Below are 26,609 nucleotides of genomic sequence, written 5' to 3' on the forward strand. Positions count from 1 at the left end.
CCGGGACGGGAGACGCGGCTCACCACGCCAGCCAGTGGCCGTTGGACACAACTGCATCGCAACGGACCGCTCGACTGGCGGGATCCTCGCGTACCCCCTGGCTACCCCGCCGTCCTGGGAGGTGAAGGCGGACGCGGGGCCAGGCCTGGTACGGGCACTATACGGTGTCTGCCAAGACCTGGTCACCTCATCATGCACCTCCGGGAAGAAAGGCATTGGGGCGGGACGCTGGGGCTGACCAGCGCGACCCCCCCCCCCCCCAAGTACCAATCATCCAGCCGAGATGGGCCGGGACAGGGTGGAGGGTTCCACTCAAGCCCGACGCACAAGGCGGCCTGGGAGAGCACAGCCGAGAGTTCGGGATCCGACTCGGGCAACGCTACCGTCCCGGAGGGCGGCAGCGCGTCCGGATCTTCCTCCCCCGAACACTCAAACTCGCCTTCCGACGCAGCGATCGACATCTGATCCTCCGCCGGCGCACCAAAGGTAACGGCTGGACAGTCCGAAGAGGGCCCAGCGGAAACCAACAGCAGCAAGATGGGTTGCGGTGCTGACGAGGGGGCAGGGGCCCGAGGAGCGTTTCCGCTCGGCGGGGGAGCCCTGACCGTTATCCTCAGGTCGCCCTCCCTATACAGCACCGTACCGTCATTCCGGTTCCCGGGGCCGGAAAAAACGGTCGTACGCGGCATAGGAGAGGGGACTCCCGCTTCCTGAGATTTCAGGAAGGAGAGCCTCGACCTCAGCACCGTGATGGTCATGTTCCCGCAATGGGAACATGAACCATCCACAAAAGCTGCTTCAGCGTGCTGAACGCCCAAACACGAGATGCAGCGATTGTGCCCATCAGCAGGGACCAGGGAACGACCGCACCCAGTAACGCACAGACGACATGACATACTGTCAGGGTTCGTCTGTAAAGCTCTTTTAGAAGGAGAAGTCAACTCACTCGTGCTGAAGCACCCAGGGAGCGACGCGATGTGTCAGGTACACCACTCCCTGACACACCGAGGAACCGGCCCAAATCGCTACACACACACACTCTTTGTGTTGCTGTGAAAACAGCAGTTTTAGAGCTTATAGCTCAGCTCCTCGGACACTCGTGACCTCGCTGAACGTGCCCTCTTCACCAGCACTGAAAGCTCGCTGTAAATCCTCTTCTGAGGCAATGTTTTAGAATAAAACAAACGAAGAAAGGAGTCTTCTGAACAGGACACCAGTGAATGGCTCCGAAGCGAAAGACAGAGTGCGATTGCATCCGCTTCCAATTTATATACACCTGTCGGGGGCGGTGCGCATTATGCAAATATCGCACGCCAATTCCATTGGCTTGTTTTAGTTTACACGAAGATGATAGGGCTCTCTAAGCGATATCCCAATTCGTCGGTCACTACTGACGTATGTCGAACGTGACCGACTGAAAGGGAACTGACATGATCCATGATAACATGATATTTTTAGTGATATTTGTAAATTGTCTTTCTAAATGTTTCGTTAGCATGTTGCTAATGTACTGTTAAATGAGGTCAAAGTTACCATCGATTCTTACTGTATTCACGGAGACAAGACTGTCGTTATTTTCATTTTTTAAACACTTGCAGTCTGTATAATGTATAAACACAACTTCATTCTTTATAAATCTCTCCAACAGTGTAGGATTAGCCGTTAGCCATGGAGCCCAGCCTCAGATTCACTCAGAATTAAACTTTTAACATCAAAATAAATACTTTACTCACATAATTCGAAGCATGCATACAACATGCATGACGGACATCTTGTAAAGATCCATTTGAGGGTTATATAGCTGTGTGAACTTTGTAAATACGCTGTAATATAGTTGACAGCTCGTGAGGCAGGAAGCTCGCGTCTTAAAGGGGCGACGTCGAGTGAAATCATTGCATAGTTAATGGTGCCCCAAAATAGGCAGTTAAAAAAATTTATAAAAAAAAATCTAATTTTTTTAACTGCCTATTTTGGGGCACCATTAATAATGCACTGATTTACACTTGGTGCGGCCCCTTTAAGACGCGAGCTTCCTGCCTCACGAGCTGTCGACTATATTACAGCACATTTACAAAGTTCACACAGCTATATAACCCTCAAATGGATCTTTACAAGATGTCCGTCATGCATGCTGCATGCATGCTTCGAATTATGTGAGTAAAGTATTTATTTGGATGTTAAAAGTTTTATTCTGAGTGAATTTGAGGCTGTCCTCCGTGGCTAATGGCTATTGCTACACTGTTGGAGAGATTTATAAAGAATGAAGTTGTGTTTATGCATTATACAGACTGCAAGTGTTTAAAACTGGTCTCCGTGAATACAGTAAGAAACGATGGTAACTTTAACCTCATTTAACAGTACATTAGCAACATGCTAACGAAACTTTTAGAAAGACAATTTACAAATATCAGTAAAAAATATCATGCTATCATGGATTATGTCAGTTATTATTGCTCAATCTGCCATTTTTCGCTGTTGTTCTTGCTTACCTAGTCTGATGATTCGGCTGTGTGCAGCTCCAGACGTTAACTGGCTGCCCTTGTCTAATGCCTTTTATAATGTTGGGAACATGGGCTGGCATTATGCAAATATTGGGGCGTACACCCCGACTGTTGCGTAACAGTCGGTGTTATGTTGAGATTCGCCTGTTCTTCGGAGGTCGTTTAAACAAATGATATTTATATAAGAAGGAGGAAACAATGGAGTTTGAGACTCACTGTATGTCTTTTCCATGTACTGAACTCTTGTTATTCAACTATGCCAAGATAAATTCAATTTTTGAATCTAGGGCACCTTTAAAATATGGTTTACCCTACCATATTAATTGAGACTTTTAAGAGTTTTTAGTCCAAAAGTGCTAGTTGAAAAACCACCCCTGTGTTCCATGAGCAACACACATCGGTCTAGAACATGTGAGCGGAGTGACAGCAGTTTTTCCTCCCTGCTAAAAGTTTATGATAATCACTCCATTGCAGATCCACTCCAGATTTTCTATTTTTCTGCTCGCCGATGAGAAAAAAAACCTCTCAGCACCGCTCACATAATCTGGTCTGGAATGCCGTAAACACAAGCAGAGTGATAAAAAAAAAACAAAAAAACAAATTGATGCTATTATGATTAGTGTCAGCACTTGCTCGGCCAATCAAATTAAAGGACCAGCAGAACCAGCGATATGCAATATATTATCAAATATTTGATTATTTTAGATTATATAGGTAATTGATTAAATTTTTGATTATTTAACATTACATGATAGTCCTTTTGAATCCTGTTTGAAGGCAGTTTCCTGTTTCACTGTCTTCAGTATAGCCAGAGAGAGTTTTAAGGCAAACAGCAGTTCTCCTGTAGTATGTCAAGTTAATGTTCGATTACCCATGATCAATTTCTGGAAGCCAAACAATGTACCTTCAGCTGGTGGGAGGTTGTTAAGGAGCTCTTTGCTGAGTGTGTTCTTAATTGATGAAGAGCGTTGTGTAATTACCTGCAGTGGATGATGTTTAATCTTCTAATAATGTCAGTGAATGATATTAGCAGTAGGTTGTAGACTAATTAAAATGACAGACCCCTTTGCACAGTCTGGGGTGAACCTTAACAACCTCTTCTGTTCTTACTCGCTGTGCTTACTCTACCACTAAAGCCCTCTGCTGATCTCAAACGCGTGAGGAGGTTGCCATGGAGAACTTGCAAATTAAAAGAGGCTCAGACTAGATTGACCTCAGAAATGGGGCAAATTAAAGAAATGTTCAAGGCTCAGTGCAAATTAAGCTTTATTGACAGCATTTCTGGTATACGTCAATTACCACAGAAAATTATTTTGACTCATCCCTCAGTCCCCTTTGTTAAAAAATGCAATTACACTAATAGGCCTATACATGGGCCAGTTAAAAAACATAAGACAATAATTATTGCTACAAGACTCACAAGACCTGGTTCATTCATAGTATTAAGCTTTCATACACAACCTACAATACACCTAATTAATATTTATGACCTATTCATTCATAATAGTATTTGTCGTGTTTTGCTTTTGTTTTGGTTTTGTTTATCCTATCGGACTTAAAGTTACCTGTTTCCTTTGTTGCCTTGTTCCCGCCAGTCATAAGTTGCTATGGACACTCATTCAACAATCATACCTGTTAGTCTTTGAGTTCATCATCATTGTATATTTAAGTTCCTAATTTCCTTCAGTTCGTTATCTGTTATTTTCGTGGGTTATATGTTGCCCTCTTTCCTGTGGATTACTGAAGTTTGTTTTACTTATTAAATACTTTAGCTTTTTAACCTTTTGGCATCTTGATCATCACCTAGAATGTTAAAAAAAAAAGTTATAAAATGGATAGTTCCGGCCCTTGATTCTGATTGGTTGAGCTGCATTCTAAGCCATTGTAAAATTATCAAAAACGTACAGCTGACCGCCTTACATAAGTATCACTGTGCCACTGAATGTGTATGTTACTAGAAACCACTCTTGGCAATGCAAACATATGTTTGTTCTCTATTGATTTTGCTCATTGAAGCTTACTGCATTATGTAGAAGAGTATTGTGAGAGAGATATGGAGTGACCGAGTGTATTACCTGCATTCAGATTTAGCATTTTCCTTCAGGTCAGTCCTATGTTCATAATAAAAAATCCATTTGAATGCCTGCTGCGATCTTTTAATGCTGCTTGCTAATATTTAATGGCTTTTCCTGTGCCCTGCTGACATTGTCAGGGCTAGTCAAAGCATTTGTCATTTGCGTTTTGTTCCGTGTTCACAACAAGTTTCAATATAAAAGTCTTTGCGACTAAATAACTCGCTCATAAAGACAATCTTTGCTGCCATCTAATGGCGTAATAAATGTAACTTCTGTTGCTGTTCACGGGCAGGGACTATTTTTTCCAGCGGAAGAAAAGCCTTTTAATGACTTTACTTCATTAAAGTTGCACTGATTTATATTTTTTGGCTTTAATATTTGTATCATGTGGTAACCATTTTATAAAAGCAATAAGCCCTGTGAATTCGTGGTTTACAGTGAATTTGTAACAGCTAAGGGGGTTTTAGGCACTCTGCTACACGTACCTAACAACACGCCTTATCTGTTATAAATTCACTGTAAACCACGGCTTAATGGGGCTCGCTTTATTAAAAAATATATTTTAATTCAAGAAAAAGATTTATTTATTTGAATTATAAAAATACAATTTAATTATATATTTACATCACACAAAAGTTCTAATTCAAAAGCCAAATCTTTATAATTGTAGGATTCATAATTTCAAATGCCTTATTTTGTATAGAGTTTCATTTATTGCAATTAAACCCAATTATCTAACACTCCAATTGTCAAAGATAACAGTACCATATTCAGTACTGCACTGATATTTGTTCACTCTGACATAATGCAAGAGTCCGCTGAAAGCTTTTCGTGGGCTGAATTCACTCTTCCTGAAGATCAATATCTTTCAAATCAATGTAGAGACACATCACTCGCTAGATCCTTATACTGATTATATCTTTCACTAATGCGCTTACCTCTGCCATTTGAAACTCAAAAGCTATTTGGTTGCTGTGCATATATTCCTAAAGTGTCTGTGGTCCGGCAGTAATGTGTTCCTGTACCTATGATGCAATTTACTGCATTCATTACTTGTTTTATACTGTATGCCAATGCTGTATTGATTTTACAGTGAGTCTCCACATTAATTCAATGCTAAATATTTAACATATCCATTACCTCATTGATAATTTATATACTCTTGCTTGGAATTAAGCAAACTATATATAAAGGTTTAATCTCTCTATAGTTCAACCCAAAATCTAAAGAAATATATTTTGCAAAATTATATTGATTTTAGGAGCATTAAGATTTATTGCTTTGTGACATTCATGTTGTCCATGACGATTACTGTAATTAAAAAAATATATATATATTGTTATATATTATATACAAATTATGATAACAGTTCACATTATGTCATAATTTTGCAAAGAAATGCTGTGTGTTTATGTATATATATATATATATGAATATATATATATTGATAAATATATCATATAAACCAAACCCTAATCCTATAGTAAATACATATAAATGTGTAATTACACTGTAACACATACACCTTAAAATAAAGTGTAACCTTTCTATTTTTGAAGAAAATTGTCTGTGACATACAGAGTACAGAGAATGCAGTATCTCTATATATCTCTGACTAAAGCTGTTTATATGTCTGTCTAGATCCTGGCTAATATCATCATCTTCATCTGTGGAAATGTGGCGGGAGCCTATCACAAACACCTGATGGATTTGGCTCTTAAACAGACATACCACGACACCTGCAACTGCATCAAGTCTCCCATCAAACTGGAATCCGAGAAGCATCAGCAGGTATGATGAGAGGGATGCACAGATTGCCTGTAACACGTTGCTTTCAAAGAATGGATAAACAGTGCTGAACTGTGTGGTTCCCGGTCCTTTAGGGAACAGGACGTTAAATGTAGGCCTCGTTTGGGGAGGTTTTGGATAGGTTTGAGCGTGAGTCATTCCTGCAGCTGTATTGAATAGATCATTATATCACCACAATGGGCGGCTAATATTCGAAGGCAGAGGGGGCTGAGAGTTACATTGTCCCAAAATAGCTTTGTTTCCCCCCCAGCACTCTGTTTCCTGATGGATACGGGTGGGGCGGAAGTCTGTACAAGGCCTCACTCTTGCCGGGGTTAGTTTTGCTTATTGCTGTTTTGTGTGAAATAATGATAAATTGTTTCTCAATGGCGATGGCTGAGTGAGTGAAATATGAGCAGTGAGATAAAGGCAGATCGCTGGCGGCACTTCTGCTCCATCAGGAATTATCACTCTCACTCTGTGAAATATCAGCCTGTTGAGCACATGCCCCCGGCTCCATTGTTCTATGAATGTTATCAGAATTGTGTTTTTGGCTTTCCTGGAAAAACAATTACAGAGCGCAAGGCAAAGACAATGTTTCACGCACTCGCTGCGCAACATGATTAAATCTTGGATGTATGTTCTGTGTACTGTGAGGATGGAGCTCTTCAGTCAGTTTATCAAGTGCTGGTTCTTTCTGCCTTATTGTAAAACATATTGGAGCATTTCCTTCATTTTCCTTCATTTACCTCCTGTGGTGCTGCTCACTGTTTGGTCATTCATGAACATTAGTTCAGCACAGACCATCAGCCTAATTACGGATATGCTTCATTTTACATTTCAAGGGTGAATAAAACATTACCTTTGAAATATATTTTGTGATTAGAAGAGTTCAGGTTTGAAAAAGCACAGCACCAGATTTGATAACCCCTAAACTAGACTGATACTCTAGTGTTTACTCATGAATGATACCTTAAAGCTGCTGTCCGTAACTTTTTTTTTTTTTTTTTTTTACATACTGGTATTTTGTACATAACCAGCCAGTGTTCAAAGTGATCTCCTTACCTTAGCCTGATTCACATCGGTAAGCTTGTAATAATGTTTTATAATTTGGGTGGTACTGGTAGGTTTCCGTGGGAAATTTGAGCTTGCCGCCGTTAATCTTTGCGTTATTACGTCGCGTCTGTTTACATAAAAAACGAGTCCCAGCTAGTAGGCTATATCTTGTGAGGATGCTGCAGGTGTGGATCATTTATAACCTTTTCTCACAGCAGCTGGAATAATTAAACATATCATTTTGATGGCAGATTGTATGGTATGACAAATGGACAATTAGAGATTAGACTGTACAGAATTTGAAATCTACAGATAACCCTAATACACACTAAATACACATAGTAACGCAATGCTGATGTTGTTAACATTTAACAGTTTGAGAACAAAGTATAACAATAATAATAATTTGCATGGTTTGATGTGATATGAGCTAAGCGATCATTCGATTTAATCACCATTGGTATCGCAATTTATTGTAATGCTTTTTTTACTCAGTTGGTCAGAACAAAAGTGGCAGATTTGTTACTTACTTGACATTTTCTGGTGAAAATTCTTATTTTGTTCATGCTTCCAAGACTACAATCTGTGATTCCGAAGTACATCTACAGCAGTGGTTCCCAACCTGTGGTCCGCGGCCCACTAAGGGGCCGCAGTGATCCTCCAGGTGGGCCGCGAGATAAATTAAAATTAATTTAAATATATTACTATAATTCCTTAATTTAGTTATTAATACGTTACATTTAATACATTAAATTAATTTTAAAAAAAATACATAAACCACGCACTCTCTCGTACGTATTCTGTGATTGTTTCGGTTCAGCCCAGGTGCCGGGCATGCCGTGTTGATTCAGAGAGGAGGTGGGCCTTGGCCTAAAAAAGGTTGGGAACCACTGCTCTACAGTATCCAGAGAGGTGGTGACAAAGAGGCAAAACGTGCGGACTGCCGCTTTAAATCACGCGGTTTGTTGAGAAGAGTTTGTTTTATCTCGAATCTTGTATATATTTAAAAGTAAAAAAAGTCAAACATTTCAAACATTTAATGTTTGAATTTTTTGAACAATTAATAAATGTATAAAAAAAATTTTTTTAAAAGTTAAATGTAAAAAGTGACACCTGGTAAAATTAAAAAATGTAAAATCATTATCATTTATCATTATTATCATTATCATTATAATAATATATTAACATCTGACAGCCTTAAAGTACATTTTAGAACATCTTTTTTTTTTGTCTCTCAATTGTTTTGTGGTTTGAAAACCACTGAATAGGGTTGTGCCGATGGACGATATCATTGTCCATCGTGATGGCTGACTGACATCATGATGGAGAGACCATCAATGACGCCCCGCTCCGCCCCTTTTATTCCCCTCACGTGCAACCTATTGGAAAGCCTGGATGAGTCATTAGTTGGGAAATAAAATAACCCTTTCGCACGTAAGTTTAAAATGTTCTGGCTGACCCCCAGCGTGAGTTTTTCAAGGCGACCGTTATTTAGAACGTTTCACTTTATTGTTTCCATGGTGACGCGTCATTGCTTGTCATGTCACACATCGCAGCGCTGTATGACTGATGATCTGCTTTTATTTCAGTTTTCCTTTTTTATTCAAAATATTCACTAATTTGTTAATTATAACATGAAATATCTGATATTCCGATTGTCAGATATGTGAATGTGGATGTGTTTTGCTGTTTAAACAACTTTATAATGATTGCGTTAGTTGAGCTATACACGTTATGGGCGTCGCCATGTTAGTTTGTGCCGCAGGTTCTGTTGGATTCACAACATCTTATATGTATTTAAACATCCGAAACCTAAAATAAACATTATGTGGTTGAAAACACTGCATATTTGTGATATATGAAAAGTGCTGCACGCGTCCATCTCTGGTTTACAGATGGACGCGCACATTTGAATTTGACAATTGATCACGTGATGCACTGCACTGAACGTTCTAATCCCACCGGTGTGATCGTACGTGTCAAAGGGATAAATAAAGTAATAAAGTAAAATAATGAATAATAATTATATAATAACAATTAATAAAATTAAAATACACCTCCCCCCACCCCCGACGATATCATCGTCCATCACGATGTTTTACTGTAAACATCGTCAACTGCCAATTTAGGGGACATTACCACTGAATCAGAATTCATAAAATCATAGACTTGAAGGTGGGCACTTTTGAAATGGGCTAGGAAGCAACCACCTAGCAACACCCTAAAAATCACACAAAACCCCTTAGCAACCCCACATAAACAACTATCCACACTGCCACAATATTCACTTCCACATTTTCTTCAAACTAAAAATCTCTAAATGATGTGCTGCATCTAGTCCTCAATGTGTTTTGGTAATATTTCATGACTTACGATAGGATGTCCAAAAAGAACATCAAATTTTGCAAATTAATATTTCTTTGCTTTAACAGAGCAGAAATCATACTACTTTATACTGTAGCCAAAGAACCACAATGAATTAATGACATCATTTCCTTTAGCAATCACTCCCCCAGACCACAGCAGTATACTTGAACCCATTAGTGTGGACAACCTGCTTTGATTTGCCTCTTTTTTTGATAATAATACATTAATGGACTGTTATTTAAAAGCACTTACATCTTCCTCTGTCTGAGCATAACGGTAAAATGTGTTTAAATAATGTCACCTTTTTCCTGCTGTCACAATCAGCACATGGCCATTATTTTGTTTTCTTTTATTTGACCTTCATTAAGCAGTGCAGCCTCTGAAGGGAAAACAAAGAAAATGAGGAAGAGTGACAGGATAATAAGGAGAGAAATTAATGGACTATTCATATCTCAAACACAATCCCATTTTATATTTCACATTCTTAATTTTCTTTGGGTTATTTATTCACTGTAACCCTGTGCTAGCCCTCTTTTAATTGTGAATAATTGCTTAACCCAGGGTCAAAAATGGACTTAATTAGTGGTTGACCAATATGGCCGATGCTAATATGATATCTAAAGAAAAGGGTGGCTGAAATAATAAAATAATATCGGAAATAAATATAGAATAAAATTTAACAAACAAATTCTATATGTTCTTCAGTAGAATCACATATGTTTCTTTTACAATCAGGGTAGTTCATTAGTGGCAGGAGACATCTGTTACACTGCTATGATTCAATCTGTTTTCATCCTCAGTTTTCATTTTTCTCTTAATTTTCTGTCTCTCAATACACCAGCCATCCATCATTTGTTATAAAAAAAATGTTATTTGTTCATAACATATTACCATACTGCTTGTACTTGTACTTCTTCAGTATGTAGAATAGTGTGAAGAATATGCATTTTTTCTGTATGCACAGAATATCTGGATGACCTAGTACAGAACAAGAACATAGCACACTGTTCTGAGTACTGTATCCCACAATGCAGTGCATCCAACTTAATCTTCCATTTTTGGTGAATATAACATTTAAAAGAACAGCATTCATTTGAAAAAGAATATTAAGCAGCACAACTGTATTCATTATCGATAATAAGAAGAAATGTTTCTTGAGCAGCAAATTAGCATATTAGAATGATTTCTGAAGAATCATGTGACACTTAAGTGATAATGCTGAAAATGCAGTTTTTACATCATATGAATAAATTACATTTTAAAATATATTCAAACTGAAAACAGTTCTTTTAAAGGTCCCGTTTTTTGTGGTTTATTGAAGCTTTGATTGTGTTTATAGTGTGCAATATAACGTGTTCATGTTTCACGTGTAAAAAAACACAGTATTTTTCACATAATTTACTTATCTGTATACCGCTGTTTCCACGGTCATAAAAACGGGCTGATGACTTCCTTGTTCTATGAAGTCCCACCTTCAGAAATACGTAACGAGTTCTGATTGTGCCAGCGGTTCCTGTGTTGTGATTCGACAGCAGCTTAGCGCACCCAGAGCCATAGAGAGCGCACCTTGCCTGGAAAGGTCACGCCTCTTACCATAACATGTGCTGCACATAGTTTTACATGCGGATTATTGTGGTGTTGTGCCGAATGAACACAAAAGACAATAATTCCCGAGAGACTGAACTCTTTAATCTCCACAAGCAGCGACAGAAAATGTACAACTTTAGCACTCACTCAGAAGAGTACCTCATACGGAAAACAGCCATATACATAAACATAGTCCCCTCTTGTGGCCATTATGTGCACTGCAGTCCAACATTAACTATTGCAGTAAGGATACCACAATTATAATTTTCGGGAACCGAGTTAAACTTAAACTGTAACCATTGATCTCTAAGTACAGCGTCCCTGGGAAGGGCCAAACAAAGGTGATTGCACTGCAGGATGAAAATAACACCGTTTCGACAACATGGCAACAAACACACTCTACAAACGCAACTCTTGCTCTTCTCCGTGGGAGCGCAACAAGACCACGCCCCCTTTTTTGTGTATTCCTGTGGGCGGAGGTTAGTCAAAAAACTGCTTTAGTGACGTCATTAAAGAAGGAAGTAGAGGGATGTAGTCCAAACTGGCCGTTCGATGTAGGCGACTTCTGTTAAATAAAATATCTCGCTTGGCATTGAACTTTGAGCTTTAAAATTTTACAGATTTTATTTATACTCTAACAACAACATTACACACTAACTAAAGTTTTAAACTTGGGATCACGAAGAACGGGACCTTTAAATTGTAATAATAAATGATAAATTATAACCTTAATTATTCAAAACTTTTGACCAGTTTATCAATAATTAGATTTTGAATTAATTTACAAACATAGCAACCATTCAAAGGAATGCCATAAAGCTATCCTTCTCTATTCAACCAATAGGAACGTCTTTTGCTGTCCCTGCTGCCCGCCCACATCGCAAGAGTGATGAAGGCAGAGATCATTCAGAGGCTGAAGGGTCCTAACTTCGGCCAGGCGGAAAACACCAACAATTTCCACAACCTCTATGTTCAGAGACACACCAATGTAAGGTAGGACTTATGACACACATACTAGAGTATCTGTGTACTCAACTGATTTATTTTAGGCAGCCTAGAAAATATATAAATATATATCCTATACGCTGCACCTGCTCTCACTGAGCCATCCTACCCTCAATAGATCCTGTCAAACCATCCTGCCCTCCTTCAGTCTGCACACAAAAAACAAGCTATTCATCAACCTAGATACAAGTAGCTCTCATCTAAAAGAGCCTTGACACCTTTGTATTCTTCTATTAAAAATTAAAAGAAAACACTTTCTTCTGCTATATAGGGCAAACCTTTGAAGAGACTCATCAAAACTTAAATGTAATTTGGTAATTATATTGAAGGACAAGTAGTCCTTTGCTGTTATTAAAGCAATACTGCTGTCTATTTCAAAGCGGTTCTCCTTCCCTTATAATATCCTTTTCATTTTTCAGTAACTCTTTCTGAATCGTACGTCGATATGTTAACAAGTTAATGACTTTATGAGTGAGTCATTTGAATCATTTAATTTATCTTATAAGTTTAAAAACTGATTCATTTAGGAATGAAACAAGTGACTTTTTATGAGTTAGTCATTGAATTATTCACTCAATGATTCACATTTACTTGTTAATCCATTTCATTCAAAAATACAGATTAATTTAGGGGCTAATTAAGTGATTGTCTATATGAGTGAGTGAGTCATTGAATTGTTCACTCAAGTTATTAATTCATTCAAGGCAAGGCAAGCTCTTGCTTTGTTTCAAACTCTTTTTTGGCAAACAAAGTAACTGCTAATATTATCTGAAATGTAAGTTTTTCTGTATTAATTTCTGGTTTATTTAACTTTTGTATAAGTGCAGTATCACACTATCATGCTTTTGGTTTAAATAGTAGTACAACAGTTTGTTTAAGGATGTTTAGATATTTTTTTACACAAGACAAATGCTTATTAAGAAAATTATTGTTTGCAAGGTGTGTATTATTTGCAGTGCAAAAGAATCAATTCATGCTCTTTACCAGTTTGCATATGTCTCCTTTTGAGTTTTCTTGAACATTTTCCACAGCATTCTGTATGCAGACATTGTTGGATTCACACGTCTGGCCAGTGACTGTTCACCTGGAGAGCTAGTCTACATGCTCAATGAGCTCTTCGGCAAATTTGACCAGATAGCCAAGGTATCATAAGTCCTAACAGGCATAGGAGACACCAGAACTGTACTTTATAGTAAAGTAGTGGCTAAAAGTGATGTTGGCCCAGGAAAATTGACATATTCATCTTATATTCAAATATTGTTAAAAAATTGTAAAGATTTTGTAAGCATATTGCATAGTTGTGCTTGGAGTAAACAAAGCTTGTGTGGACTTAATTTTTGGACAGGCTGTGAAAATGAAATTATGAATACATGCAAAAGCGAGAGAGAACCAACAAAATATTAAAAGGTTAGTTCGCCCAAAAATGAAATTTCTGTCATTAGTACTCACCTTTGTGTCATTCCAAACCTGTAAGACCTTTGTTCGTCTTCGGAACACAAATGAAGATATTTTTGATGAAATACTGAGCCGGTGTTCAGACGTAAACACGGAAGCACTGTTCACTGCATCAACTGCGTACGAGTCTGACATGGTAAAGAAGAATTTGTTGAATAAAGTTATTTTTGCTTTGTTTTTGCGCACAAAAAGTATTCTTGCCGCTTCATAACATTAAGGTTGAACCACTGAAGTCACGTTAAATATTTTAACGATGTCTTTAGTACTTTCCTAGACCTTGAATGATGGTAATTATGTTGCTTTCAATTGGGGATTTAACAAACCTCTTGGATTTCATCTAAAATATCTTAATTTGTGTTCCAAAGATGAACAAAGGTCTTACGGGTTTGGAGCGACATGAGGGTGAGTAATTGTGGGTGAACTGACCCTTTAATAACTGATTATGTTGTAGTCAATATATGTTTTTTCCTGTACAGAATGTAATGTATACTACAGTTCTGTCTAATTTGATTTGTTTGATGCAGGATAATGACTGCATGCGGATCAAGATTCTGGGCGACTGCTATTACTGTGTGTCAGGTCTGCCAGACCCTTTGCCCGACCATGCCAAGAACTGTGTGAAGATGGGGCTGGACATGTGTGAAGCCATCAAGTAAAAGACCACACTGTCTTTCACAAACATACATAATTATTGCCCAGCTCTCTGGAATACTACACTGTGTTCCAAATTATTATTCAAGTGACATATCAGTAGGATTCCAGTACAATAAACATTCAGATTTTAGTTTTTCAAAGAAAGTGATTGTTTGTTTTATTTCTCCATATCTTTTTGGATAACTTATTAATCTCAGACAGGCTTTTTGCTACATCTACTAGGTAAATGGAAACCCTATTTAAAGTGGTTGTTCCACATTATTAAGCAAGTCACAGTTCTCATGCAATGTGGGGAGGAAGAAAGATCTTTCACTGTGAAAGCTGAATGGAGATTATCAGACAATCATAAGAATTGTGAGTACAGCACAAGATTACTCATTCAGATAAAGGCTTATTAAAGAAAGTTTCTGTCAAAAAAAATTAATTGTATTAAAAGGACAGCCACTGTTGAGCAGCAAACAGGTATTTAAAGCTGCTGGTGTATCTGGAGTCTCAGGAACCTCTTCATGCAGGCTGGCAGTTGTGCATAAAGATGCATGTCAGCCACCTCCAACCAAAGCTCACAAAGAGAAACGTTTACAGTGGGTGTAAAAATACATTTTCAGACAGTTTTATTGCCTTGGTGTTTTTTTGCCGCAGCATTGGATAGTGCATTGTCCTGAATGAAAATCCTTTTATTTCAAAAGGCACTATCCTTCTATTCATGACATACTGTAGCAGAAAATGGTCAGCTATAAACTCCACATATCTTTCAGAAGTCAATTTGACACCCTCAGAGACCGTAAACGGACCTTCCATCTCACCTCCCAATATTCCATTCCAAATCATCACCCGCTAGCTCCTTGCTGACGTCGCAGTCTTGTTGGAACGTGGTGGCCATTCACCAACCATCCAGAAATCCATCCATCTAGATCATCCATTGTAGTACGGCTTTTGTCAGTGAATAAAACCATTTAAAATGAGTCTATATGTATTTCTGCACCCCCTGTAAACGTTTCTCTTTGTGAGCTTTGGTTAGAGGTGGCTGAAATGCAACTTTCGCACAACTTTATTTACAACTTGTGCTTTAAATTACTCACAAATCTTATGATAGTTCAATAATTATTAATAAATGATAATAAATTATTGATAACGGTTATCTAAAAAGATGTGGAGAAATAAAAGAAACAAACACTTTCTTTGAAAAACTAAATTCTGAATGTTTATTGTACTGAAATCATACTGATATGTCACTTGCATAATAATTTGGAACACAGTGTTGATTCTTATTGGTCAATCACAGCAATCTTGACTAAAATATATTTGTTTAATAACCACTAAATGGTCTAATTGACCTTTGTCTCAGGAAGATTCAGCTGCGCTATTCAAATGTCTGTGCAAATACGGTGTAAAATTCAGTCTTGATAGGCAAATTTAACCAAAATTGGTAAGGCGTACAATGCTGCCTGAGGTTGCTAGCTTGTGGGACACTTTTCAGGGTGTCCCATAAGCCAGTGCCTATCAGGGTTTATTTTGAGATAATGCACATTATCCCTTATATATTTTTCTTCATTACAACAAAAAGACCCATTGAATTGTATCTGCTACAACGTCCTAAAACCACTACACATGAGCTGTTTGTCACAATATGCCCTTTCATCATCTACCAGGGACCATTGCTGTGTATTTTCCCATGGTGTCTGTCTGTTCAAGCACTACTCTCTGAGGCTGAAATAACCTGCATATACTCAAGAGGCTCAGATGTGTGAGATTGTTGAAACCCACACATTCTCCTTTTCCTTTATTTTTTCCATCTCAGTGCAGCACCTTTTCCAGTCCCTTTCACAATTCCTCACCCATTCTTCTTTCTTCTGCTCTTCTGCTACACATTCATTCTCTGTAACGTTATTGCAATTTTCTTTCACACACACACACACACAAATCCATTTGAGGAGGTAATTGAGGACCCTCCAGCGTATTTTCCAACATGACATAGCTCAGGCTGAGGGGCTCCTAGAACTAAATATGGTGTGTGACAGGTACACTGAAATGATATGTCAGCGACTTACACTTCTAGAGGTGCCATGCACCTTTTCTTTTTCTTTTTTTAATTAAATAAATAATTTATTTGATTGTTTTATTTTAATTTATTTTATATTAATTTATTTTTTATTTTGAGGGAGCACCAGTTTTGTCAATAACACCCACACACCTCCAGGGTGCCATGCGCAATATTTATTTATATATTTATTTAGTTAGTTAGTTTTGTTTTTTGACTTCGTAAACTAGTTTCACCAGAAAGGTCATGAAATTGTTGCAGGTGAAGCATGGTTATACTTCTCTATTAACTAGACCAGAACCAAACTAGCATAATCCATCCTGCATAAAAGTTCATGCTGGCCTAAACTGCTCTTTTCAGTTGGGAAATCGTAACATTGAAGCTGCCTTATCTGAAACACAGGATGTTCTGTTTGCTGAATGAATACATACAGTACACAGACACCAGACACACTCCCTCAGAAACCGACATGTACCGCCGCAATCCTGGCACCTTCTGATATTTACTTTGCTATAAATATTTCTGGTGTTAAGTTATGTCATTGAAATATGGTACTGTTTCAGTCATTTTAAAGGATGGAGGGAGAGACTGAAGTGTGTATGTTCTGTAAAAAAATATCTTTCATGACACTGGGAGAAAACTTGCAATATTTACATACAATACTAGTAAAGTGTCTAGTATTATGTTTATTATGATTATAGTTTATCATGACCTTTTGATTTAAAGGTTGATGCTTAAATGCTTAAAATGTGTTTATTTAGTAGACAAATATTAATTGTGCCTTCACATCAATTTCTTCATAAAAGTTTATCATTTTTATTTTTATAATGGCTGTCAATTGATTAAAAATTTATATCGAAATATTGTCATATGCTGATTAATCAAATTTATCACAAATACAACACAGAAAAGCTCCTAAATAAAGATAATATTGTCAAAGACACTATTGTTGGAGATGTGTAATATTATTACATACGTTTTTTAATTATTTTAAAATGTGCAATTACATAGTTCTGGTATGAAAGTCTAGATGGCGCAGGCTGATAGGTCTCACTAAATTCGTATCAACCAAGTCATTATCTACATAGCACAGCTGATTGGCTGTTGTTGCGTCAGCTCATCATTCAAACAAATACCGGCAGTGTTTGCTGTTAGCAGTCTATAGCTTGCTTTCAAAACCCTCCACCTTCCCCAGCTCCACCTGTATATATCTGCTATGGGGGTTAATTCATGTTACATGAGCAGCAGCAACATGTCTTACATGCTCACAGCAATGGCTGTGAATTTATTGGCAGTAACAAGCAGTGTAGCAGATCTATTCTGCTAAGACCAAATACATTAACATTATCTCCTGAGAGTTGTCATGACAGATATAGTAATAGTAAAGAATGAGCCAGTGTGTCCAAACCTTTAATACTGTACCTGTTATTTTAGGAAAGTGAGAGATGCCACCGGGGTTGACATAAACATGCGTGTTGGAGTGCACTCTGGGAATGTTCTCTGCGGTGTGATTGGCCTTCAGAAATGGCAGTATGATGTTTGGTCACATGACGTCACCCTGGCCAATCACATGGAGGCAGGGGGTGTACCTGGGTAAGATCAGCATATGACTTTTGTTTTTCCCCATTTCAGGTTTTTCACATATTTGCTACAAGTGCTATTATGCTCATGGAGGGTTCTTGACGTTAATAGAAATGCTCTTTTGAGAGCACAATGAATGTGCTTTTGTGCTACTAATGAATGTTCCGTTGAATAACCCAAAAAAATAAAATAACAGAAACGCAAAGGGCTACATTCATTTTTCAGATCTTAACTCTATTGTATCTGCAGGCTTTGGAACATTTGTGAAATACTCATGTAATGCACCTGTTTTTGTGAAGTGTCCTTTCATTTGCCAGCCTATAATAGTTGTGTGCTCCTCTCCAGACGGGTTCACATCTCTTCTGTAACACTGGAACATTTGAATGGGGCATATAAAGTCGAACCAGGCAACGGACAAAGCAGAGATTGTTACCTGAAAGAGCATGGCATCATCACATACCTAGTCATCAACCCGAAGGTAACAAAAATGACACATGCAGTCCAGCTTTCACATGTTTATAAATAACTAGACATTTACATTTTATGAGGAAAATAGTCATACTAGAGTGTTCTGGGGTGGTTTTTTTACTGGCCCAAGTGATGTTAGGGGTTTTAGAACAAATCGATTATTTTAACCTTTTATTTTTTTCAGCTATAGTTATAATTGTGGCAACAATAAAATAATCTATTTTCATAAATATAACAAAATTACGAATAACAAAAATAACAATTTATTACCCAGAAAATAAGTTAAACGAAAGCATTAATCATAGCCAAACAAGTAGTGGTTCAACGGATCATAAAGCTCGCGGTTTGGATCATATCACAGTTAAGTCACGGATCAGATCATTTTTCGGATCAGCACAGAAAAAAACAAACAAAAAAAAACTTTGAATTTATTACTTAGCCCACTTTAACTACTCCGATACCACAGCAGAAACTACTAGCCTAACTAATACATTATTAAAGGCACATCAACAGACTGTAAAAATAACAAATACTGTACACTAATTACAAGAATAGACAAGTCGCTGTCATTTTAAGAGTAAGACCCCATGCATGCACACATCCGAATTAACTGACATAACCAAATGTGTTTACGAGAATACTTGCCGAGAGGGGTATTTTGACTGACATAATGCATGTATGAGTCCATCCAAGTGCATTGGGGATGCAAAAGAGGAATCAATTTGGAGTTCGCAAGCTATCTGAAACGCACCTATCTGCGTGTGCCATTAGCCTATATGTATGTGCGTCTGTGCGCACCGATAACAGCGTGGTGTGCGATACCGAATTAAATCCTCTTTTACCTCTTCTAGCACTGGAATGGTTTTATATCTATTTAATGTGTAAACTAGCAAGACAAAACACGTGCAGTTTAGACTTTGCAGTTACACAAATGTGACTTTGTGGTCATATGTGATAACCCTGGGAACTCTTTATCATAACTCAAGTTCAAGTAAACGGGCATCAAGACCCAGAAGATTCCAGAATATCCATCCATTGAGATGTGTGTGGGCTTTTCAGCCCACAGATATCATAATGCCTGGCATCATATATTCAAATAACAATGGCTATTCTTTTATTTATCCAGTGCTTTATTTACTTTTCAACAACGCATTTGCTTTGCCCGAGGTAACAAAAGCAGCAAATCTTTCTCATAAGAGACTCGTACATTTATTTCTGTTCAGTTTGAGCCTCTCGGCCCTCTTATCATAACAACCCACTGCACACCCACTCCCTCCATATTCCCATCATGATGACTGAATTTGAGTTTGGAGGGCTTTTGCTTGTTTGTTTAGTTGTTCTCTTTTCTTTTTTTTCCCCTGTTGTTTAGTTGATGCCAATTTGCTTTTTTTTTTTTTATTATTCTAATGAACGATGGCCATTGAGTTAAGTTGGTGTCAAGTAAACCAAATATTTGAGAGAGCCTTTGTTATCTTATATACTATAGCAGGGGTTTTCTATCTTTTGGTGTCAAGAACCCTCAAATATGACCCATTCCTAAAATATATATTCATTTATATTCCCATTGTCATGTATAAAACACCATTTATACTGTGTGCTAAGACAAAATTAATTAATTGGCTTTTTTACTGACACTTTACCAAAGCCAGAGACAATTATTAAAATATTTTCTGGAAAATATTTACTTTATAGTTGACAGAATACCTTTTTTTATACCTATTACTGTTAAATGTATAAACCCGAACAGAAACATTCATATATATATATATATATATATATATATATATATATATATATATATATATATATATATATATATATATATATATATATACAGTAGGCTAAAAATCGTTCCAAAGCAGTGTCAAGAATTGAGTTAAACATATTAGTAAAGGAATTTTCCCCATAGCACCCCTTTACAGTTTTCAGACCCCACTTAGAAAACCCCTGTACTATTTACTTCATAATTTCACTAATCATCCCATGTTCCTTTGCACTATTGGAATCTGAATCATAATTTGGAACCATACTTTTTTCTTAAAGGATTCAAATAATAATATTTTACAAATATGTTTACAATCAAAAGGACCCAGTTCTAAGACCTTATTTGTGTCTTAGCAGATTCTTGGAATGTTCATATTTGATTCCAATTAGGATTCTTTGGGATTGGATCCAAATCATGATAATAAATTAATTAGAAATTTCAGTTCTGTACACCAGTGGCTTATAACAGGTTTTTGCTTCAGGACTCAGATTTTACATTGGAAATCAAGTTCTGACTTGGCACAGTACCAAAATCATTTAGCATCCAAATGAGAAAAAGAAATGTTCAGAAAATCAGTATCAGATCATGTAATACATTTGATTAAAAAAATTTAAAAGTATTACAAAACACCCACCACTTCGGTACATATTCTTGTCTGATTTTTTGGATTTATGTGCTCTAACACCTCTAGCCTGTAACATATCCATTTAAACTTATACTTTATGTTATGGTGTTCCTTAGGCAGAAAAACGGAGTCCCCTGCTACCCCCCCGTCTTCGCCCCAGTCTGGATGGAGCCAAGATGAGAGCGTCTGTCCGCATGACACAGTACCTTGAGTCCTGGGGAGCAGCTAAACCATTTGCTAACCTTCACCATCGAGACAGCATGACCAATGAGAATGGCAAGATCAACACACATGTGAGTCAACCTGAGCACATGGAAAGAAAACAGTGATTATGATTCAAGATTTAAATGGTGATCCCAGTCATCAGGACCACCTAGCTTGTACTTAATAGCACCTTATTTTTTCTTACAGGACATGCCATTGGGGCAGTACAACTTTCAGCAAAGGTCTGAAAGGTCTGTTTTTTTACTGTTTAAAAAAGCACAAATCTAAATTCAAGTGAATAACCTTTCAGAATATTCCCAATGACCTCATCTGCATTTCTATGGTTGTTTGAAGTCTCTCTTCTTTTTCCTCTCCAATCCCTTTCAGAACAAAATCACAGAAGAAGAGATTTGAAGAGGAGTTGAATGAAAGAATCATTCGCACTATTGATGGCATCAACTCACAGAAGTGAGTGTCCATAATGCTCTGCATTTTGTCCAACTCATGAATTCTCTGCAAAACAGCACAAGAAATAGCCAATGATAACAACAATCAAGTCTGACACCACAGTGAAAATCTGGGATTCAAAATATAAATTATACCTGGTTTTGTAAAACTTGTAAAACAAATATTTATTCACAAATTTATTAAATAATTAAATACAAATAATTAAAAACATATTTGTTAAATAATTATTAAATAATTATTTATATTTAATTTAAAAATGCAAAATAGAAACATTTTCGTTAGTGGTCTCAGATTTGGACCCTGATATAACATTTATTTGTCAATTAATTTCACTTTCAGAGCATTTCCTGCATCAATGCCACCAAAGAAGCTATTATAATAGTGATTCACCTTGACAATGAGAATTTAATTGGTATAAATTACCCTATTTATGTTTTCTTTCCACCAGACAGTGGCTGAAGTCAGAGGACATTCAAAGGATATCTCTGTTCTTTCACAATAAAACACTCGAAAAAGAGGTACATCCCTTCTTGATATGTGGTATGTGCCATTGAATGACTAACACTGTAGGTGCTTCATTGTGGAGAGAAAAACACATCAGAATTAGAAGAAGTCAATTAAAACAAAGACGGATAGAAAAAACATAAGAGCTCTGACATTTCATTTCTTTCTTTTTTTCTTCTAACAGTACAGAACCACGACTCTGCCGGCCTTCAAGTACTACGTCACCTGTGCTTGTCTCATTTTCTTCTGCATCTTTATAGTGCAGGTTTTAGTCTTGCCCAAGTAAGTACCATCTCCACGATATCTTTCAAGTATGTCATTGTCTTTTATGACGCTATTACGCACACAGCCACTGTCTCCCACAGCACTTAGACCTAGTGACACATAATAATATTACAACATCACAACTGAGTGAAAATGAGCAATGATATTTAATGGGATGATGAGGACATCAATGCCTGCCTGAAAAAGACAGCCCTGAGCAGATAGTTATAGATTTTTTTTTTTTTTTTTTTTTTTTTATAAAGTCTTGTTTGGAAATTGTCTTCTTTTGTATGAAATCAGACAGAAAAATCTATGCAAGATGTCACCCTAATTGACTGCTCACATTGACTGAGAACACATTCACAAGAGCCGAATGCACAATGCTTTTCTCAAGCTGTGTTCTCACTTCCTGACATTGATTTTATGTCACACTGATGGTGATATATGGCAGCGCAAAGACTGGAGATAAACGTTTATGTTCCAATATTCAAATAGCCATTGAATTACTGATGCCTGCTTAGGCTTATTCAAATTCCTAACCCTAAACTTTTTCTTCTATGGACGTGAATGCTACCTTAAAGAGTTAGTTAAATAATGTCATTTATTACTTACCCTCATGTCTTTCTACACCCGTAAGACCTTCGTTCATCTTCGGAACACAAATTAAGATATTTTTGATGAGATGATGTTTATATTTTTGATGGCTCAGTGAGGCCTCTATTGCCAGCGATGTCACCAAACCTTTCAAGATCCAGAAAGGTACTCAAAACATATTTAAAACAGTTAATGTGAGTACAGTGGTTCTACCTTAATATTATAAAGCGACAAGAATACTTTTTGTGTGCCAAAAAAACAAAACAACTTTTCAACAATATCCAATGATGGCCAGTTTCAAACACTGCTTCGAATCTTTTGTTTCAAATCAGTGGTTCGGATCACGTGTCAAACTGCTGAAATCACGTGACTTTGGCACTCTGAACCACTGATTTGAAACAAAAGATTCAACGCAGTATTTTGAAATCGGCCATCACTAGATATTGTTGAAAAGTCGTATATATGGGGTTTTTTTTGGCGCACAAAAAGTATTCTCGTCGCTTAATAATATTAAGAAAGAACCACTGTTACTCAAATGAACTGTTTTAATTATGTTTTGAGTACCTTTCTGGATTTTGAAAGGTTTGGTGACATTGCTGGCAATAGAGGTCTCACTGAGCCATCAGATTTTATCAAAAATATCTTAATTTGTGTTCCAAAGATGAACGGAGGTCTTACGGGTGTAGAATGACATGAGGGTGAGTAATTAATGACAGAATTTTTGGGTGAACTAACCCTTTAAATCATGCAGCTTAATAAGATGAGATTTTCTGTTATTTTTGTAAGCAATCAGACTTATGATTTTCACCTTGCAGACAATGAAACAGGTGAAAAATCCCCAAGATCTATGTTGAAAGAGGCATCTGAGCCAGTGTTGTTATTGTGAACTAATACTATTGGCAATGGTTTTTGGTAACTGAAATAATTAATCTGAAATGATGCCTTAGCAATTAAAGGGTTAGTTCACCCAAAAATGAAAGTTCTGTCATTTATTACTCACCCTCATGTCTTTTCACACCTGTAAGACCCTTGTTAATCTTCGGAATACAAATTAAGATATTTTAGTTGAAATCCGATGGCTCCGTGAGGCCTCCATAGGGAGCAATGTCACTTTCTCTGTCAAGATCCATAAAGGTACTAAAAACATATTTAAATCAGTTCATGTGAGTACAGTGGTTCAATATTAATATTATAAAGCGACGAGAATACTAAACAAAATAATGACTTCTTTAGTGATGACCGATTTTAAAACAATGCTTCAGGAAGCATCGGAGCACAGTGAATCTGTGTCGAATCTGTGGTTCGGAGCTCCAAAGTCACGTGATTTCAGCAGTTTGGAGGTTTGAACCGCGATCCGATTCATGATTCGATACACTGATTCATTTATGCTCCGAATCTTCCTGAAGCAGTGTTTTGAAATCGGTCATCACTAAATAAGTCATTATTTAGTTTTTTTGCCACACCAAAAGTATTCTCTTCGCTTTATAATATTAATATTGAACCACTGTACTCACATGAACTGATTTAAATATGTTTTTAGTACCTTTATGGATCTTGACAGAGGAAGTGACATTGCTCCCTATGGAGGCCTCACGGAGCCATCGGATTTCAACTAAAATATCTTAATTTGTGTTCCAAAGATTAACGAAGGTCTTACGGGTGTGAAACGACATGAGGGTAAGTAATAAATGACAGAATTTTCATTTTTGGGTGAACTAACCCTTTAACTTAAATAAATTTAAGTACTAAAATGACTACAACTAAGTCTGAAATAAATTAAAGCTATATAGAAATATATTTTAAAGCACATAACAGAATTACTGCAACTTCAATACTATAATAGATATATGAATAATAATAAAATAACACTGATCTGGGCAATATCTCGTGAAAAAGTCCTGATGTTATATTTTATGGTGGGGTCTTTTGACCTGGATCAGATAGCAATCACCAAACAATGACCCACTGAACACCCTAGCAATGATAGCAATGCACTATAACAACACCTTATTAACCTCATACCAACCCAACGCAACACTGTAGCAGTTTTTCATGTAAAAATTTAGCATTATTCAAACATGCCGAGCAACGATTCTTACCTCTATAAGCTGCATTACATCTATTTCTTCTCTTTTCATATCAGAGAATGCATAAAGATTGGATGTTTGTGTGTGCACAAGTGATGTGTACTTATACTTTGAAGTATTGCTGATGATTTTTGTCTATCACAGAACCACCATCCTTGGAGTATCATTTGGAATGGCTTTCCTTTTGCTCGCCTTAATCCTCGGCATTTGTTTTGCTGGTCACATACTGGTAAGTGGTAAATACAGAAGTAAATATGAAGTAGCTTTCTGTAAGAGTGAATGAAGCAGATTGGCTTGTTTCGTTTAGTCTATTCAGTTGGAGACACATTCATTTTCCATAGAGGAAATAACTGTATACTGAAATGTCATTTAAGAGTCGAGTTTCCTTCACATTTGAGACCCTCATCTTGTTAGAGAAAATGCCATACCTGGAGGAAAAAACACCATATCAAAACAAGATTGAAATTTTCCTTGTTTTAGCCTGAGGAACAACACTCTTTTTCTGCTCTTAGAGAGTGTTATCTATAATCAAATTATGAGCTACTTTGGACCTGCAGTACATAAATGTCTTAAGTAAATGTCACCTGTATGTCTCTTGATTTTCTTTCTCCTGCTTTTTCTTCCTTAATATATTATAAAAGCTTAGAGTGAAATGACTTATTCAACATTCATGTTGTGGTCATATTCCACCCCAAAATCAATAAGAAATTATGTTTTCTTAAAGAAAATTAAGCCTGTTTTTATGACCATTAGGGTTTATTATATTTCAAGTAAATTCTCATTACAGTAATGCAAAAATATATATAATAGAAATATTATTGAAATTGTATTTATACATTCCCTTTCAAACATAAGTTTTTTTAAAAGAAAGTAAGACTTTTATTCAGCAATAGTTTATTACAGTGATCATTCCACATAAATGCTGTTCTTTTGAACTTTTTATTCATCAAAGAATCTTGAAAAAAGTTATATCATTTTCTTTCCACAAAAATATTAATTAGCGTAACTGTTTTAAACATTGATAATAAATGTTTCTTGAGCACCAAATGAGCATATTAGAATGATTTCTGAGGAATCATGTGACACTGAAGACTGAAATAATGACTGCTGAAAATTCAGCTTTGCCATCAGAGAAATAAATTACATTTAAAAATATATTCACAAAGAAAAGAGTTATTTTAAAATGTAATCATATTTCACAGTCTTACTGTTTTATTGTATTTTTGATCAACTAAACTCAGAAAAATCTTACCAACCCCAAATCCCAAGCCCAAAGTTTTATTATTATTATTATTTCTAATTTAAAATCAATGGATTATAGTGTTTCTTACTTTAATGGGAATCTAATGAGAATCAGCTTTGAGAATACTGAGGGAAAAAATGTTCTTTAGAATTAGGGGTCATAATGCAAAAATGTCACAATGCCAAAAATATTATTGGTCTTAAAAAAGGGGGTGACCTTGACACGTGTGAGATTCAACGTCATACACTCAGTGGAATTCCAACTATAATCAAAGTAACCT

General features: G+C 36.8%; 1 protein-coding gene across 4 annotated transcripts in view; it reads left to right on the top strand.

Moving 5' to 3' along the window:
- Positions 1 to 26,609, top strand: part of adcy2b (adenylate cyclase 2b (brain)) — an 86,229-nt gene that overhangs the window by 48,750 nt on the left and 10,870 nt on the right. For 3 of the 4 annotated variants that reach the window (XM_067411922.1, XM_067411924.1, XM_067411925.1), the window contains 12 exons: positions 6,218 to 6,367; positions 12,219 to 12,367; positions 13,411 to 13,522; positions 14,359 to 14,486; positions 17,961 to 18,119; positions 18,453 to 18,585; positions 21,082 to 21,258; positions 21,377 to 21,420; positions 21,557 to 21,637; positions 22,086 to 22,155; positions 22,326 to 22,423; positions 25,231 to 25,315. In XM_067411922.1, the coding sequence (XP_067268023.1) occupies positions 6,218 to 6,367; positions 12,219 to 12,367; positions 13,411 to 13,522; positions 14,359 to 14,486; positions 17,961 to 18,119; positions 18,453 to 18,585; positions 21,082 to 21,258; positions 21,377 to 21,420; positions 21,557 to 21,637; positions 22,086 to 22,155; positions 22,326 to 22,423; positions 25,231 to 25,315 (1,386 nt within the window). The remainder of the gene's footprint in view (positions 1 to 6,217; positions 6,368 to 12,218; positions 12,368 to 13,410; positions 13,523 to 14,358; positions 14,487 to 17,960; positions 18,120 to 18,452; positions 18,586 to 21,081; positions 21,259 to 21,376; positions 21,421 to 21,556; positions 21,638 to 22,085; positions 22,156 to 22,325; positions 22,424 to 25,230; positions 25,316 to 26,609) is intronic. The other variant, XM_067411923.1, reaches the window with a different exon arrangement.

The sequence above is a fragment of the Chanodichthys erythropterus genome, chromosome 15 (genome assembly GCF_024489055.1).
Source record: "Chanodichthys erythropterus isolate Z2021 chromosome 15, ASM2448905v1, whole genome shotgun sequence".
Taxonomy (NCBI): domain Eukaryota; kingdom Metazoa; phylum Chordata; class Actinopteri; order Cypriniformes; family Xenocyprididae; genus Chanodichthys; species Chanodichthys erythropterus.